Consider the following 19,533-nt stretch of genomic DNA (forward strand, 5'->3'; position numbering starts at 1 on the left):
TAGGACAAAGGTTACCAGTTCAAGAGTCAGAGTTGCTGGGGGGAAATCCCCAGTGTCTTTGTACTCAGCAGCACTGAAATGTAAGGTTCCCCTGGAGGCAATTTAGACTGACCCCAAGCAGATAACACTATTCCCCCTTTTCGAGAAGTCTGGACTCCAGACCACTAAAAACGAACAAGCAAGCAGTCCATAATACCAGTTTTTCCTCTAAGACCCAAATGCACAGGCTTAAGCAGAACACGGAAGAACCTAAACAGGATATTTCCAACAAAAATCAGTGAAAATTCTGGGCAACACTACAAAAGCGCAGAACAAAGACGGAGTTCAGCGGATAAACCAGCTCAGAGATCTAGTCTTTGGGGTGTTCTCCTGTTTCCTTGAGTTCTCCTAATGCATTGTGCAGTTGCATCATCCCTGCTTTCAGCAGCCACAGTTGTGGCTCAGGCAAAGCCAGTGCCTCCTTTCCTAGGCTTCCAGAGTCAGGCTCCAGGCCTTGCCGCACTATGCCAACAGCATAGAAAGTGTCTATCTTGGTAGCAACTTCCACGGGTTCCCGCAAAGCCTTTGGTGCCCTCCAGGATTTTCACATGGAAGTCCACATCATTCCGCCCATCAAGAAACTGGTCCCCTTCTAGTGTCTCCTGCAACTCCTCACTGGCACTCCAGCGTGTTGTTTCCACGAGACATCTGAGATCCCCAGCAATCTCTGGGAGGGCCCCCTCTTTTTTCCTCTTGCAACTCCTGAACTGCATCCTAGCTAGCTCAGGTTGGTGCATTTCTCCAAAACGCAGATCTAAGGCTTTTTACTAAATCTGGACTACTCTGTCTTTTATCTGGTGGCAAATTCTACAAGAGGTATAGAGCTGGTCCACCCAGGTGGGCTGACAGGAATCTCCCTCTCTGCCTGTTGCCCCAGCCATTTATCTGGGAAATTATCTCCAACTGAGGAAGACAGGCTTCCCAGAATACCTCGTCATCACAAAGAGTGGGCTTCTGAACTATTCTTACTGAAGGGACCTGCTCCCTTCTCTCCAGTCCTTTATGGGGATCATATGGGTAGAAGAGTCCACAACAGGGGGGTTACTCACAGTTGCTGGCTCCTGGTCCGTCAAGACACTCACTCCCATGATGGCTCTTGCTTAATTTCCTGCAGCTTTCTTTCCAATTCCTATTATTATTATTATTATTATTCATATCCCCACCTTTTCCCCAGTACTGGGACACAAGGCAGCTCACAAACATTAAAACATATGAAAATATACAAAGTTAAAATATAATTAAACAACAATAGAATTACAATTATATTAAAAATATTAAAACAGCATTTTAAAACAGCATTTTAGCAGCTTACCCCCAGGTTCCAACTGTGTCCCAAAGGCCTGCTGGAATAAGAATGTTTTAGCCTGCCTCTGGAAACACATCAAGGAGGGAGCCATCCTAGCCCCCCTGGGAAGGGTGTTCGCCAGCCATGGGGCAGCCACTGAGAAGGCCCTCTCCTGGGTTCCCACCAAACGTGCCTTTGACAGTGGTGGGACTGAGAGAAGGGCCTCCCCAGAAGATCTCAGGGCACGGGCAGGTTCATAAGGGAGATAACCTGGAACGGAGCCATATAGGACTTTATAGGTCAGAGCTAGCACTTTGAATTGTGCCCGGAAACAGACTGGAAGCCAGTGAAGCTGTTTTAACAAGGGAGTTGTATGCTCCCTGTAGCCACCCGCAGTCAACAGTCTGGCAGCAGCTCTTTGGACCAACTGCAGTTTCCAACACTCTTCATAGGCAGCCCCACGTAGAGCGTGTTGCAGTAATCCAAACGGGATGCAACTAAGACATGTGTCACCGTGGCCAGATCAGACATCTCCAGGAACAGGCGCAATTGGCGCACTAGTTTTAACGGTGCAAAAGCATTCCTGGCCACCTCTGAAACCTGAGCATCTAGGCTTAGGGCTGAATCCAGGAGCACCCCCAAATTGCGAACCTGAGTCTTCAGGGGGAGTGCAACCCCATCCAACACAGGCTGAATCCCTATTCCCTGATCTGCCTTTCAGCTGACCAGGAGCACCTCTGCCTTGTCTGGATTAAGTTTCAATTTGTTCTCCCTCATCCAGTCCATTACTGATGCCAAACACTGGTTAAGGACAGAAACAGCTTCCTTGGAATCTGGTGGAAAGGAGTAATAGAACTGGGCGACATCAGCATATTGGTGGCACCGAACTCCAAAACTCCGGACAACCTCTGTCAGTGGTTTCATGTAGATATTAAATAGCATGGGGGACAGAACAGAACCCTGAGGGACCCCACAAGCTAATGGCCATGGAGTCAAACAGGCATCCCCCAACACCACCTTCTGAGTTCGCCCCCTAGGAAGGAATGGAGCCACTGTAAAACAGTACCTCCAAGTCTCATCCCAGTGAGGCATCCCAGAAGAATACCGTGGTTGATGGTATCCAACGCCGCTGAGAGGTCCAGCAGAACTAGCAGGGACACACTCCCCCTGTCCAGTTCTCGGTGTAGGTCATCCACCAAGGCAACCAAAGTTGTCTCCGTCCCACACCCAGGCCTGAAACCAGACTAAAGTGGATCAAGATAATCCGTTTCATCCAGGAACCCCTGGAGCTGGGAGGTCACCACACGCTCTAATACCTTGCCCCAAAATGGTACGTTAGAGACTGAACGATAGTTATCTAGTATGGTGGGATTCAGGGAAGGCTTTTTTAACAGAGGTCTCACAACTGCCTCTTTTAAGCATAATGGAACAATGCCTTGGTCCAGAGAGGCATTAGCCATTCCCATTGTCCACTCAGCCAGTCCTCCTCTGGCCTCTTTAATAAGCAAGGAGGGGCAAGGATCCAGCATACATGTGGTGGCTCTCACCGCTCCAAGGATCCTGTCCTCATCCTCGGGCTGCACAAACTGTGACAGGCTGGCTCCAGTACTGAAACCTGCAAAAGAATCCATCAACACTGAACAAGCAGGAGCCAAAGTGACATCCACAGGATCTGCATCAACTACAGCATCCAAGTCAGAACGGATCTGAGCGATTTTATCAGCACAGTGCTGGGCAAATTGTTCACAAGAGGCTGTCGAGTGGTCAGAATTTTCATCACATGGGCCAGGATGTAGACGGCCCCTGGCCACGCGAAACAGCTCCGCTGGCTGGCTCCCTGCAGATGCAATGGTGGCAGAAAAGAAAGATTTCTTTGCTGCTCTCACTGCCACGGAGGAGGCTCTCAGATAAGCTGTAGTCTGTGTTCGATTGGGCTCATTCCGAGTTTTCCACCAGCGTCGCTCTAGTCTCTATCTCATTCACTTCATCGCCGCCGGTTCCCTAGAGAACCAGGGCGCTGGTCTGGCTCCACTCCGTGAGACGGGACGCTCAGGAGCGATTGTGTCCACCGCCTGGCCATTTCCCTGTTCCAGAGATCAGCCAGGGCTTTGACAGAATCGCCTGCCAAGGCAGCAGGAAAATCCCCAAGAGCTGTCAGGGAACCATCTGGATCCATCAGCCTCCTGGGGCGGACCCCCCGCCCCTCAGGTCTAGCCTGCTGTTCTACAGAAAACCCTGGGGTGGCTGTCCTTCCTGAATGGTTAGTTCAGGTCTAGCCTGCTGTTCTACAGAAAACCCTGGGGGACAAAGCTGAGATAGATTAACACCCCCACCTTCATTCACCCAGGTCTCTGTAATACATGCCAGGTCAGCATGCTCATCCAGGATCAAGTCCTGGATGGCTGCTGTCTTACCATTCACCGACGTGGCATTCACCAACAGTATTTTCAAACCAGGGGGACTGCTGCCCTGTGTGTCTTTGTGTGTCTTTTCATTTTCCTCCTCGTGGGCCAGCTCCAAGTTGACCTTTGGGCTTTCAGCTAGTGTTTCAAACGTTTTAGAGCCCAAATCAATCAGCCCCAAATCCATCTCCTCAATTTTCTTTGCCAACCCAGATGGGGAGCCCTGTAACTGGGCATCTAAGTCAGCCTTAACTCTTTGTAGCCGAAGGCCCAACAAGGCTCTGATATCTTGGTGTGAAGCCTCTGGCCTCTGCTTCAGCTGCGTCTCTAAACTGGCCTTGAGGTTCTCATGAAACTGCTGTGAGGCCTCCATCTGCTGGGACAAGGCCAGCTTCATCAGCTTCATCTGCTCCAGGAGTGCTGTGGTTTCATTCTCCCTCCTTGCACAGGTATACCTTGGCTCACAGTCCTTCTTCCAGGAAACACTATTCCCACTTCTTACACCAGTCTTACACTCCTGTACACCAGTCCAAAGAGGGATGAACTTGCAAGGGCACATATTCAGCACATAACAGTATTCCATTTACTTCACAAATCAAACCAAGGTACCAGCAAAGGCATTTTCAGGCACCAAAAACTCAGCTTAGTTCCTTATGATTTTTCTCCCCCCACACCTCAAATTCTTCTAGAAATGCTCTCACACATAATATCTCGTGTTCAGCAGGACTGTAGGGTTGTGAAATGGCACATAAGTTTATTGGAACATGGGTGGGAAACATGAACCCCACAGGCCATATGCAGCTCCTGCATCCCCCAGTGTGACCCTTGCCATCCCCCAAATTCAGGGAGACCCCTCCAAATCTAAAAAACCCTCTCTCTTTTTGCAAAAAAAGGGCTGCTGGGACAAGTTAATTTTTACCTTTTGAGTGCTTTGCAACAGCTCTGGATGCTAATTTGGTTTTACTTATTTGTTTTAATTTCCCCTATTTGCAGCACCCATGGGGCAGGGGGTGGTCTGGGGGGGCACAAAAAAACTTTTGCATTAGGCAACTGAACTCCAGCCATCTGGCTCAGAGGTTTCCCTGACCATTTCAGAAAACTTTGGTAACTGGACCATTGATACAGTTTTGGAATCCCACCTGAGAAATTCTTGAAGCTCAAATCTCACCATATTTTGGTTAGAAGAAACATGGCATTTCTCAGCTCTCCATGCTGCCAATCCAGCCTGCTGGATTGTTTCTGAATTTATTTGCATTTTTAAGAAAGCTGCTATTGTTTTGACATAATTGACCTGATTGTCGTCATAGGTGCCACTGGGATTGAAGATCGCTTGCAAGATGGTGTTCCTGAAAGCATAGAGGCACTCCAAAAGGCAGGGATTAGCATCTGGATGCTGACAGGTGATAAACGTGAGACAGCCGTCAATATAGCATGTTCCTGTAAATTACTGGACCCAACTGACAAAGTCTTCGACCTTGTGGCTGATAGTCTGGTGCGTGTGACATTCGGTTTTTCCATAGCAGGATTTTGCTAAAAGAATGTGTATTGTGGTCTGATTGAAGGCCTGAAGGTGACAGACTTGGCCATGGCTAGGAGACGGTCCTCGTTGCACCAGAAAACGCCAAGAACAAACATGCCCACTGGGCCACTCCAGTTGCTTCAGGTTAATTAATTTTGTACTTGAGGGAGGCTGCTACCCTCTGCATCCCACCCCACTGCTGCTGCCCTGTTTCTTCATGACCAAAGCCTCCACATTGGGCTGTTCAGTTGTGGAGGTGGGACTGGGTTCACTTTGCTTAAAAGAAACACCAACCCTGCATTTTTTGTAGGATGAACTTTGTAAATTAATATTTTGCACATGCATGTTACATTAGTAAAATAGTTAATGAATGTGGCAGGTAGTGTAACACAGAGGTGAAGAGTGTGAGCTGGAAGTTCTTACTTCAACTCTGGTATCAGCCATGAATGCAGCTCATAGCCTTATGCAAGATACACTCAGTACCTTCCCTGCAATACAGGGGCACTAATACCTACCTACCCTGATGTCAAAGTTATTCAAGTAATTACATGGAGTGCTTCACATTCTCAAAATGCACTATATCAGCACTCCCCAAGCTGGTGCTCCCTAGATGTCTTGTTGGACTACAACTCCCATCATCCACAGCCAGCATGCCCAGGAGGGCACCACATGGGGGAAGAGGTTGTGCTATATAAATGCTTAAAACTGTATGTTCTGCACAACCATTCTTCCCAAATACAAACCCATGTGGCAGTTAATTATCTAGAATTAGTCCACCATTTCATGTGTCTCTCTGCCTTTGGTAAAAAGTTAACACACTTAAACATGTTGTTAAAATGCGTTCAAGAGCTAGATGCTAAATTATATCAGCCATGCAGATGGCAGGCTACAGAGCTTGGCTTTGGAAATTGGAAGAAATGTAATTTTTGTTAGTCGCTCTTTGTCATATCTTCCTACAACTCTCCTTGATCACCATTAATGTGCTAAGAATTATCTCATTAAAATGGCATTACATATAGTATTCCAGAAAATTATTCTACTTACATTTTCTAATGAAGCAAAATCTTCAGTGTTTTCGTGTTCTCCGAATGTTCAGTAAAATAAATTGTGTTAAAAGGAGAAGCCAGTTCCTTTCTATATGCTAATTATGCCCCCTGGTGGAAGTATTTTTATTAATATTATCTTATTCTAACCATAGCCAGAACTGTTAAAGATTGTTTTAAAAAAACAAGGGATGAAAATATGTGTATGTTTTTTCTTCTAAAAAAAGGATTCAGAAGAATTCTGTAAGATGGCAAGAACAGTTATTTTGTTGATCAGAAATTCAGGTCTTTGTTTACCCAGACAAGTCACTTGTAGACTGAGGAATCAGTGAAGTGACACATTAAAAAAAATCAGCTAGACAGTGCAATGTTTCTTTTAAATGTTCTTCCATAGCAACATTTTAATTAGAATTTTTAAAAAACTGTCCCCTTGCTGAAAATGCGGGCCCATTATGCAAGATTTTGAAGTACAAACACTTGCAGATATTATGCTATGAGTCCTGTTCAGACATCACCCTAACCCATCATGGGACACGTTCTGAAGTGACCCATGATGGGTTAACATGTCATGGGGGGTAACCCCCTCCCCCCACAATAGGCAGAAAACCACCCTGGTTACCCACCCTCTGCAGTGGGGTTAAGGGGCCCTGGGGTTTTTTAACGTGACATGTGGTGAGAGGATTGTCAATAACTTTGGCTGTTCCGTCAGAAAAAAGTGACGACCATGGAGATGGGCGCCTAGAGTGTGGCTGGACTCTAGGGAGTACAGCCGGATTTGTGGCTGCCATTGCATAGTGATGGATGGAGCATCCATCCATTCACATAGTGAGGCATGGAGTGGCCAACGTATCCTGATTCCCACCTTGGCGGCTAATGGGATAAGCAGAGGTGGTGGTGGGAGGATTGGGGATTGGCAAGTAAACCACGGTGTGCTGTGTTGTTCCCAGTCATGTGGAGGGCATGGCCGTCATGGTTATCTTATCTCTCTATAGGGTTCCCTCCCCACCTTCCCTCCCCGGATGTATGAACAGGCTCAAAGGCTGGGCTCACACAACATGCGAACCCCCACTCAGTGGTTGAGTGTGGGTTGTTTTGGACGATGGGTTGTTTGTTCAACCATGGGTTAGTGTGTTGTCTGAACCCAGCACATTTTCTGCTTGTTAACCACACAGTGTGGCTTGTTAACCACCCTGAAGAACCCAACAACAAATCATGAGCCCTTTTGTACATAATGCTAATCCATAGTGGGTCACATTCTGGAGAGACCCATGAGGGGTTAGCATGTCATGTGGGAGGTGAAATCCCTGCCCACAACAGTAATTTACCCACCCTGGCTACCCACTCTCTGCAGTGAGGGTAAGGGGCCACATGGTGGCTTACCATGACATGTGGTGTGTGCTCTGTCAGTAAATCGGGGTGCTCTGTTGCTAAATGTGGCAATCCACAGAGATGGCTGCCTAGAGTGCCTGGGCCTTTTGGTGATGCTCTAGTCAGTGTGGGCGATCTCAATAGTAGAGATCACTGTGCACCGGACATAGCATGCACTACGACTCCATTCCGGCTACGGTGGCGAACAGGATGCATGGCTACCATACTGGGAAGATGACAAGGGATCCATGCTGCAGAGGGAACCACACTGTGAAGCATGGTTCCATGGTCGTGTGTCAGGCATGTGCATCATGGTTCCCCACAGCGTTAGGTCTAAGTGTGTGGCTCATTTGTTAAACATATCACACAGCCCCTGCCCACATGACAGCAGGTCATGGTAAACCATGGTTTATTGTGATGGGAATGATGCTCCTCTCTTCTCCTCCTCTAGCACAGCTGTGAGATGGAGATCAGAAGCTTTCCCTTCCATTTTTGATTAACTTCAGCTTGTAATTTAATCCAAATTTGACATACTGTGGTTAACCTTAATTATAGTTTGTTTGAAACCATCCCAACTTCAGTCTATAGTTTATTAAGTTGGCTTGTTTCCACTAACCATACTCAAGATTAACTATAATTTAAAGTTTGGAGATGATGCTGAATTGTGGTTAATAAAGCATGAAAGCAAAAGCTTCCAATCTCCTCCTCACAGCCACACCAAAGGAGGAGGAGCAGAAGGAGTATGTCAGCTCAAGGCCCTCTGTTGCTTGTTCACGTCACAATAAAACTATGGTTTATTGTGACGTCCAAACTGGACCTCACTGATGTTGACTTTTCCTCTTAGCCTCATAAACCTTTTGTACAGCATTATTTTTCTATTGAAAATTAGAAGTGCCACATCATTCTGTTAAATGCATTCAACACCAGTACATTTGACAGATCATAACATTCATCTAGATGTGGCCTTACACATGATGTTGTAATGTGCACTTGCAAGAAACTGAACCAACATCAAACAGTCATCTCACCATCTTCGTTTTTCCAACCAGGATGGCTGTGAAAAGATGATGGGTAGCATTTTAGACAACATCAGGACAAATGCTCATTCCCGGGAAGCAGAAGGCCCTGCTTCAGAAACCACCATTCCCCAGTTCAGCTCTGCACTCGTTATCGATGGACCAACCTTAGAATTTGCCTTCCATCAGAGTGTGCAGAGTAAGTTCCTGCAGCTCACCAGATGTGTCCAAGCTGTCATCTGCTGCAGAGCAACACCACTGCAGAAGGGCCGACTAGTGAAGCTGGTGCGAAAGGAGCTGAAGGTGATGACACTGGCTATAGGTGAGTTGCTTCTCTCCTTGAAGGCATATATGCTATATTACTTTTTCATTTACTTTATAATAGGGCTGTGTTCCGCTTCTGAATAATGAGGCGAAGTGGGCTGATTCGGAGGTGCCTCGTCATGACATGAGGCAGATCAGAACAGCATCGAGGTGCCCTGAAGCGAAGCGGCTCCTATACAAGGTGCCTCAGTCCGCCTCAGTGATTCAGAGCTCTTATGATGTGTTCTGAGCAGCCCAGACAGCCTGGCACCAAACATATCAACTGGAGAGAGATCAGGGAGGAGAAGGGGAGGGGGAAGGGAAAAGGGAGAGGGAAGAAGAAGAGGGAGTGATCTTTGGTGAATGGCAACTCTAGCTGCCAAATTAGGGCGGATAGTAACCCAGCAGTCTCCAATCAGTGACCATGGTGGAGGAGGGGAAGGAATACTGGAGTGGAGAGATCAACCTGCTTGCTTGCTTTCATCTCATTGTGTGAGAGAGTGCCCTGGTTAGGTGGTGTTTTTTTTTTTTTTTAGAGACTAGAGAGAGATCCTGTGTGTGCAGCTTTGTATGTCTTTCTGTATTCCCAATCCAAATTCAATTATTCTTTTTCTTTCTTTTGTAGATTCTTTATTTAAAAAGCCAAACATTTAGTACAGAGTTTGAGTTTCCTCCCTGTTCTTTGTTTCACCCAACTCCACCCTTCTGTAATAGGTTTTTACCTTTCATTCTTCTTGTTTGTTCATTTTAAAAGCTAGAAAAATTCACTTTCGTCGCTTAGCTTCCACCCCCATCTTTTCAATCTGTATGGATGTGCTTGCTCATTATGAGAGGGGTCATTCTGGTGGTGTTAGGGGGCTCTGTCTGAAGTCATTTGGCTAGAAGTGTGTGCATGCGTGCGTGCTTGTCTCAATTGAACTATTCTGTTTCTTGAAAAACCAAACATTTAGTACTTACTTTGACTTTCCTCCCTGGGTCTCTCCCCCAACCCCACCCTTCTGTAAGAAATGTTACCTTTCATTCTTGCTTGTTCATTTTAAAAACCAAAAAATTTAACTTTAGTTGCTTCGCTTTCCCACACACACATTTTCAGTTCTCTCTCAACCATTAATTTGCCCTTACTTTGATTCTGTGTAGATTTTTAATGACTATACTGTGCATACACACACACACTCTCTCTCTCTCTCTCTCTCTCACACACACACATATATAACTTGCTTGTCCTTGTTCTTGCCTCTCCTCCCCTTTCTCAAGTCCTGTATTCCTTCCCTTCCCATTTTTGATCTAATTACCCTTAAAAAATAAAATAAGCCCTTTTCTGTTAGGATTATAGTTAGTCCCCCCCCCCTTGTAGTTTAGTGTTTGCTTTTCTTTTGCTTGTATGTTGTGTGTGTATGTGCATGCTTGTGCTGTGTGGACAAGCAATCAGTGTGTGTTAAGCACTACACAGTCCATATTTCCCAAAACAGTGGGCAAAGCACTACAAACATCAACAGCTATTATTTATATAATACTACGCTGTGTGGCAAAGCAAGCAAGCCCAATATGAGGCATCTTTGGGGTGTTGTTGGCAGGGGCAGAGGTGGGTGAGGTCCCGCTGGAAGTAGCAGCAGTGGTAGGCAAGCTGGCTCTCCTGCAGTCTGGATAGTGCATCCCAGCAGGCAGGCAGCAGGGGCAAGAAGGCTGGTTGCACTGGAACTCCTGCAAGCTTTCTGTCTCTCACCCCCAAGAGGCTTAGGCAGGCCACCATGGAGGAGATGGGGTGGGGGAAGTATGGGTCCACAAGGTGGAGGTTTCCATAGTTTGACTTGATGTGCCCTCCTGGCAGGGTTGCTTGCTGTGTCTTGCTGCCTCTCTCAGACAACACAACTGAGAGCCTGAGGTCATGACTGTGATTCTGAATAGGAAAGTATAGGGATGTCAGAGAATTCCGCCACGGATCTCCGTGAGGCCGAATGCCAGTGCATTCGGCCCCCCGAAATCCGTGGCAGAATGAAGCCCCCCCGCCGCGAAATGGGCCCGGAACGGAGCACCTACCTGCTGCCGTCCGTGCTGACTTGTGAATGGCGGCCGCGTCTGCGGCCTCCATTTGCTTCCTCCATATAGCCGTGATAGGCTACGTAAATACTTATGTAGCCTATCACGGCTTAACTAAGGGAACGCAAATGGCAGCGGCTATGGCGGCTGCCATTTGTGTTCCCCCCTTTTTTTTGTTGCCGTTTTAAATATTTACATAGGCTATTATGGCAAAAAAAAAAAAAGGGAACGCAAATGGCGGCCACCGTAGCTGCCGCCTTTTGCGTCCACTGTTTTTTTTTTTTGCCTTAATAGGCTACGTAAATATTTACGTAGCCTATCACGGCAAAATACAGGGACGCAAATGGTGGCGGCTATGGCAGCCGCCATTTGCGTCCCTGCAGGCTGCCCAGCGGCCGGATGTCCAGCTGTGGGCAGCGCCGGCCGGTGGCTCCATGGAATTTCCGCGGAGCGGAGCCGGCCAGAGAGAATTTTGGGGGGAGGGATGGAGCGCCTCCCCCCCACCGCGAATGTCACCCTTCGAAAAGGTAAGTGACTTCCGTACATCCCTAGGAAAGTATTAGGGGAAAGGGGTTGTTTGCACTCCAAAGAAACTTACAGCAGAGATTAGGGATAGTGACCTCCTCCACTTCAAAACCTAACTTCTTTGATTATTATCATTCTGTGTTTGGTTTGAGTTTCTGAGAACAGCACATTTTACCTGTGCCTAGCACAAAAACTACTGAACTACTGGGCCAAACTATCTGAAATTGGGCAGATGGGATCTTTTCCAGGGGGGCTGAAAGTTCCCCAAATGTCATGCACTTCTGTGGAACCAGTGAAAAGTTATAGCTCTTTGCTTTGAGAGTTGTTTTTTGAAAAATTGAAAAAAATCAAATTTCACCTGCACCTAGCACATAAACTACTGGGCCAAATTCTCTGAAAATTAGTAGCTGAGATCCTCTCCAGGGGGGCTGAGAGTTCCCAAAAGTTCATGTCTATATCATGAAAACTGAAAAGGTATGGACATTTGTGTTTTCCCATGCAAGTCAATGGGATAACATCAAAATTGAGTGATTCAGATGGCGTCTGAATCAGTCCAAAGTGAAGTGGGGCCACTTTGGAAGGTCTGAATCTGCATCTGAAGTGAAGCAGGAGGTCTGTGCACAGCCCTACTTTAAAGTATGTTCATTAGTTTTTCCCTCCAAAAAGTATTTGACATAAGCCGGGATGCTGCAGCAGACAGAAGGTAGAATACAGGGGTTCCCAACCAGGACTTGGTTGATGGAAATCCTTGCTGCTCCATTGAGTGAGTGAGAGAGAGGGAGTATGCTATGAGGACTGTATGCTGTTTGGAGGCAAGGACCTGTTCTCCCCGCAGCCCTTTATACCATATATGTCGATGGCGTAATATAACTAATGGATGATGATTGCTCCAGTTCATGTAGTGCACACAACATGCATGTGCCACAGGAAGCATCGGGCTCATGTAGTTCTCCCTCCTCTGTTCTTCTCATACAGATGAAAGGAAGAGTTCCACAGTTCTGCTTTTAGTTAACCACAGTTTGCCATATTCTGTGGACCTGGATTTTGAAATTATGGGCCTGTTTGAAATTAACCAGAGTTAGTGTTGACCAGTTTGTTGCTCCAGATGACATGACAAAGAAAAACAACCCAAAGTGAAATCTTCTGAACTCTTCCTCCTGGTCCAAGGCTCACTGTAGCTTGTTCCTGTCTGGAGAAGCCGTGGCTTATTGTGACTTCCAAACACTGCCAGTCTTAGGGTTACTTCACATGTGATGCGGAATCACCACAGTAGGAATTGTGAATTCATCACAATTGGACTTCCTCTGTCCAAATTCCTTTCAAGTTCAAATGCAAAGAAGGGGGTGGGTTTGCATGCATATCCACCCCACAGTTACACAGAACTGGGAGATGGGTGGAAAGCAGGAGCATGCCTCTGTGTTTCCACATAATAGGTGAGGTCACCCTCAGTTCCCCACCAGAGGAGTCATAATCTAGCTCACAGGCCTGTTCTTGGCACAAGCAGGATAAATATTAAGCAGCACTTTCCACATTTGAAGACAGTGCCTCCTTACGTCTGGCAGATGGATAGCCCCATTTCATCCTTCCAGTACACTTTGCTTCTAGAAGAGGAATGCATAATGCACCTGTGAAGCATGTTTCATGTAGATGACTACTTTGTAGTACAATATTCTTAGAGCAAGAGTTCTGTTTTAACTACAATGATTTACAGTCTGATCCTACATATGTTTTTTCAGAGGTAAGTATTACTGAGTCCAACTAGACTCTCTATGATGGGTCCAACACCACTTTCTTCTTTTGAAGGTTAAAAAAAACTAGTTGGGGAGGAATTTTGAGCAGAGAAGTGGGGGAAGAACAGGACAGAGTGCTTAATCCTTTCCCACTCCAAATTGCCCCTTCCCTATGCAGCTTTTCTGCCTGTGGAGTTCAGAACAGATGTTTGCCAGGGATTTAAAATAGGGATGTGCAAATTAACAAAACTGAGCTCATCAAGGTTTTCTGATCTCCACCTTGAAGTTTGTTGTGACTTCTTTTTGCATAAAAATTTGTGCAGATTTTGTGCATGTTTTCCTAAGTGTAGACATCCATTGTCTGCCTTTTTTGAAATATACACATTTTCTCCCTTTCATTCAAATATATGCATTTTCTCATGTACATTTTTTCAGATGTACTCATTTTTAATGCATGTTTTGTTGCACAAATCACATCATAAACTTGGAAATCTATGGGCTTTGACCACAGAATGCGTTCGGCTCTGCGTTCAGGTCAGGGAGCAAACTGAGTAAATCTAGTCAAAAATAAACTTAAACAACTTACTCATACATTCTTAGATTTAACCCTTATTTGAAAAATTCTGTGGCAAGGTAGCGATTTCAGCAGAGAAAGGATGGGCAGGAAAACAGTCAAATATTCCTTCCCTTCCTCCCACCATTCTCTGCTCAACCCTGCCCCCAACTGTCAAGTCTGTGTACAAAGCAATAGCCTCCCAAGCCAATTTCATTGCAAGACTGTTCTTTTCCCTCCCTTGGAAGGTGACGGTGCCAACGACGTTAGTATGATTCAAGTTGCTGATGTTGGAATTGGAATCTCTGGCCAAGAAGGCATGCAGGTAGGATGGACTAATCGATCCATAAATGAAAGCAGCGTTGCCTGTAGATCTGAAAGGCCCGATATTCACATAATATATTGTCAGTGGGATTGAAGGCTGAATACTTTGGAACTTGCATAACCTGTATCAATAAGACCTCATCTACTGGAAAGACAAATACCGTGATATTATACAGCTGTACAGTTCTAAGGGTCTTCAAAACCATCTCCCCCTTCTACAGTATATCAAATTCTACCATAGCCTTATGTTCCTAGGAAATTAACTCTGTGTTAGGAGAAGATGCCTGGAAATCAGAGGGTCCACATCTTCATGGGATGTCTTCACTAAAGCAGGCTCAGACTCTTAAAGAAGATTTCCTGAGGTTGCTTTAGTGCTCCCAGCAGCCATCTACTCATGTGAATTACTTTTCCTAATTTGTGAGGCACCAAAATGGATCTTGGCATTAAATCAGAAGGACAGAGGTGGATGAACTGGTAATGAATAGATCACTAAATAATACAGAATAAATGATGATTAACAAACAGAGGGGAAATTTAAGGAAAAGAGGAGAGATTGGGGCAGAGCTAGGATGGACAACTCGTTTGAGAAGAAGGTTGAGTGGTACAGGGTAGGTTAAAAAGAAGAAGGGCTTGGCTCATTGTGAGTCATGAAGCCTATGTGGAGCTTTATTTTGCAACCAGCGACAGGGAGACATGATCAAGATATACAAAATTATGCATGATATATAAGAAGGAAGTGGAAAGGGAGACGTTTTTCTCCCTCTCATAATACTAGACCTCATAATCATCACAGGAAGTTGAAGGGAGGGGGGATTCAGGATAGATAAAAGGAAGTACTCCTTCATACAGCGCATAGTCCAACTATGGGATTTGCTACCAAAAGACATAGTGATGGCCACCAATGTGGATAGCTTTAAAAGACTGATATACAGTCAGGGCCAGAAATATTGGAACAAGGATAACTGTTTTGGCAGTTGGCCTCTGTACACCGCCACAATGAAGCTGAAAGGAAACACACCCAGATGGGAGCGAAGTCAGGACTTTCAGCTGTAATTCAAGGGGTTTGACAAAAGTGGGGCACTAACCATTCAGGAAGGACAGCCAGACAGTGGCATACACCCCGCTCCCCATCATTGGTGGCTCATAAGTAATGGAACAAACCAACATCATTTCAAACTTAAGGATCGCCTTTAATACCTGGATGAAAACCCTTTGCAGTCAATGACTGCCTGAAGTCTGGAACCCATGGACATGACCAAACGCTGAGTTTCCTCCCTCGAGATGCTTTGCCAGGCCATTACTGCAGCTGCCTTCAGCTGCTACTTGTTTGTGGGGCTTTCCGCCCTCAGTCTTGTCTTCAATAAGTGAAAAGCATGCTCTATTGGGTGGAGATCAGGTGACTGACTTGGCCATTGAAGAACATCCCACTTCTTTGCCTGGAGAAACTCTTGGGTAGCTTTTGCTGTATGTTTTGGGTCATTATCCATCTGCAATACGAAGCGGCGTCCTATCAGTTTGGCAGCATTCGGCTGAATCTGAGCAGAAAGTATAGCCCTATACACTTCAGAATTCATCCTGCTGCTTCTATCAGCAGTCAGGTCATCAATAAACACCAGTGACCCGGCTCCATTGGCAGCCATACATGCCCATGCCATAACACTGCCTCCACCATGTTTGACAGATGATGTGGTATGCTTGGGATCATGAGCTGTTCCTTTCCTTCTCCATACTTTTCTCTTCCCATCATTTGGGTACAAGTTAATCTTGGTTTCATCAATCCAAAGAATCTTATTCCAGAACTGGGCAGGCTTTTTTTAGGTGTTTGCTGGCAAAGGCTAATCTGGCCTTTCTGTTCTTGAGCGTTACCAGTGGTTTGCACCTTGTTGTGAAGCCTCTGTATTTGCATTCATAAAGCCGCCTCTTGACTGTAGATGTTGGCAATGACATGCCTACCTCCTCAAGAGCGTTCTTGGCCTGGCTAGTTGTTGTGAAAGGGTTCCTCTTCACCATGAGCAGAATTCCGCAGTCATCCACTTTAGTTGTCTTCCATGGTCTTCCAGGCTTTTTGCTGTTGCTGAGCTTGCCAGTTAATTCCTTCTTTTTCAGGATGTTCCAAACTGTTGTATTGGCCACTCGCACTGTTTTTGCTATCTCTCTGATGGGTTTATTTTGTTTCCTCTGCCTAATGATGGCCTCCTTCACTCGCATGGACACCTCTTTGGACCTCATGTTGCGGGTTCCAGTGAACAGCTACCAAATGCAAATGTAACCCTCAGAACCACCTTCAGGCCTTTTATCTGCTTGATTGGTCATGGGGTCCCCAGGAAACAGGCCACACCCACCTGGCCATGCAGCTTCTTGTCAGCCATTCATTCCATTACTTACGAGCTACCAACGATGTGTGTGTGTGTATGCCACTGGCTGTCCTTCCTGAATGGTTAGTGCCCCACTTTTGTCAAACCCCTTGAATTACAGCTGAAAGTCCTGACTTCACTCCCATCTGGGTGTATTTCCTTTCAACTTCAATGTGGTGGTGTACAGAGGCCAACTGCTGAAACAGTTATCCTTGTTCGAATATTTCTGGCCCTGACTGTATATTACTGCCAGTATTGGGCAGTATGCCTCTGTATACCAGTTGCTGGGAACATGAGCAGGAGGGTCCTACTGTGCTCTTCTCCTACATGTGGACTTTCCATCAGCATCTGGTTGGCACTGTGTGAACAGAACAATGGACTAGATGAACCCTTGGTTTCATCCAGCATGTCTCTTCTTGTGTTTTCATGTTCTCATATGCCGTTGGCTTCAGTTGGGGTGGTGGTGGTGGAAGGTGGGGAACAAGTGGTAGGCAATTCATTAGTCAATGGAAGTTGATAAAAGCCTTCATTCTCTTGCTATCTTCTTGGTTGCTGTATTTTACTTCCTTTGTGTTTGTTTTCAGGCTGTGCTGGCAAGCGATTTTGCCCTTTCTCAGTTCAAACAACTCAGCAAGCTGCTGTTTGTTCATGGTCACTGGTGTTACACCCGACTGGCCAACATGATCCTTTACTTTTTCTACAAGAATTTGGTATGTCGCTCCCGAGGGATGCCATAATACTTTTGAGAGTGTGCAAGAACAGTGCCTTAATACTTAGAAACATGGGGAGGATAGAGTCTGTATTCAGACTCTGGCAGCAGAAACTGAGTCTGCCCATCTGTCTCGGATTAAGGATCAGTGCTCCCGAGGCATTTACGGTCTGTGCCAAAAAGCTATCTGTCAGCATTGGTGAGAAATTGTGACAGGCTGGCTCCAGTACTGAAACCTGCAAATTATCAAAGGGATCTCTTTATGGAGCTCCTGCCTGAAGATGTGTGTCTGAAACAGACTGGTTTGTTTGCTGGCTGTGATGCTGAACTTTAACTGTTGGGTTTTCTTCTGAGCAGTAAGAACTCAGGAAGAGCTTCAGTATGTTACAAACCTGGGATGGAGATGACAACTCCCCATGTAGTAATTCCTCAAAAACACACCTGTTTCATAGCTCTAACCTCAGGGAGTGCTGATTGTCTGCAGCCTCTGGCAATGGAAATAAAGTGAACCTTGCTGCACTCTGGTAGCCCTGGGTCTCTAGCGTGGTGCCAGTGGCAACCATTGTGCCTGTGGACACCCCTCTTGGTGCCCTCCCTGCCCCTACTGACTTTGCTTTTATTTCTTAAGATTGTTTGTTTAATTCTTACTTTTTAACGGGGATGTTGGCATGCTGCCAAGCAAAGTGCTGTCTCTGCCACTATTGTTTGGGTTGAAAAGAGAGGTTTTTTGTTTTGGAGCTCAGAATCCACCTCTGCCTTGTACTTTGGTTCTCAGGCAAGTTACTTTTCTTTTTGTCTCACCATTTCCCCCCTGGGAAATGAGTGTTTTGTGACCAACCATGCCCATTGTGGCAGCCATTTCATGAATGGGCAAACCCATGGTAGCCATTTTGTGAGGGCACCCATGACACTCTGTCAAAAAGTCTTATGTGCCCCTGCACCAAAAAAGTTGAAGCCCCTGAGTTTGAAATTCCAGGAGAGCAGGGGCAGTGTAAGATTCAGCTTACATGTGGCTGAGGCCACAGTGGTTTTAGCCACCATGCATCATGTTTTTAATCAGTTGCTACAAGGTTAGCTATTGTCTCTTTCTATCCCCACACTATTATTAAACTGGGCTGTCATGGTGTCTCCAAGGAAACTGGAGTTTGGTGCTGAGAAACATTAGAAATCTCTACTGTTCAAAACTATTTCCAGAGCTTGTAGGCAGGGGGGCTTGACAATTAGGTTTGAAGCATTTTAACATGCTACATTCTTGTAGGCTACTGTAAGGATTATTTGACTTCCTACACACACACACCACCACCACCACCATCACCATCACCACCACCACCAACAACAAGAACACTGGCTCCCATTTATGGATTCTCACTTGTAATCCCTGTGTCTCATCATAACAGGCATATGTAAGCCTCCTGTTCTGGTTCCAGTTCTTCTGTGGATTTTCGGGAACCCCCATGACTGATTACTGGGCTTTGATTTTCTTCAACCTTCTCTTCACATCAGCACCACCCATAATTTATGGCATGTTAGATCAAGATGTCTCGGCAGAAACACTTTTACAGAGGCCAGAACTTTACAAAGCTGGACAAAGAAATGAGGTATTTCTTAGCTTGGCACAAGTGCTTGAAAGTTGAAGTGACTCCTATGTTCTTGGTTACACGTTCCTTGCCAGTTGAACCTGAATGTTAATGTGCATTCTCTGTTATTGAATAATCTGATGGGGATGGATAGATGAAAGGCATCATTCTTCACTAGTTGCCAGTGAACAGATATAGGCGGCCTTAGAAGGGTAGCATAGATTATATACGACAGTCATTTGGTGGATCATTTGATGTTATCACCGGGTACCACATTGACTGCTATTATTATTTGTGTTTCTGTACCATGTTGAGGGAAGCCTCAGCAACTGTGGCCCTCATTCTATACTGTGTGCTAAAGAGGCATGCTGTAAAAGTCAGCCTGGATCTCTCTAGGAGGGCCTCCAGACTAGGTAAATAGGAGTGCCCGGAAGGGAAATCTAAAATGATTTGTCTGAAGTGGCACAGCAGATCAGCTTTAGAGGTGGGAATGGGTCTTCTTGTGCAACATAGAGCACAGAATCTTTGAGCACTGTCAGCAACTCTCCCTAAGCGGATCTCACAAGACGTTCTGGGATCATCCACCGATAACTCTTGATTATGAGCATTTCAGTTAGATTGGTTTCTTGAAAATGAGGATGTCTCATACTGATTCTGGTTTTGCAGCTTAAACGTTGCATTTAAATACCAACAAATGTTGGTATGATAACGAGGTTTGCATTCTCCCATCTCAGCCTCTCACAATGTGA

The 19,533-nt window shown here is 45.8% G+C and overlaps 1 protein-coding gene across 1 annotated transcript in view; it reads left to right on the plus strand.

Annotated features, from left to right (window-relative positions):
* ATP10D (ATPase phospholipid transporting 10D (putative)) overlaps positions 1 to 19,533 on the plus strand; it is a 90,499-nt gene that overhangs the window by 62,934 nt on the left and 8,032 nt on the right. The window contains exons 14-18 of the mRNA XM_084856852.1: positions 5,034 to 5,218; positions 8,706 to 8,994; positions 14,069 to 14,145; positions 17,083 to 17,208; positions 18,605 to 18,805. Coding sequence (XP_084712978.1) covers positions 5,034 to 5,218; positions 8,706 to 8,994; positions 14,069 to 14,145; positions 17,083 to 17,208; positions 18,605 to 18,805 — 878 coding nt within the window. The remainder of the gene's footprint in view (positions 1 to 5,033; positions 5,219 to 8,705; positions 8,995 to 14,068; positions 14,146 to 17,082; positions 17,209 to 18,604; positions 18,806 to 19,533) is intronic.

This window comes from Heloderma suspectum, chromosome 5, assembly GCF_057233095.1.
Source record: "Heloderma suspectum isolate Gila_16-S chromosome 5, 16-S_ref, whole genome shotgun sequence".
NCBI classification, from domain to species: domain Eukaryota; kingdom Metazoa; phylum Chordata; class Lepidosauria; order Squamata; family Helodermatidae; genus Heloderma; species Heloderma suspectum.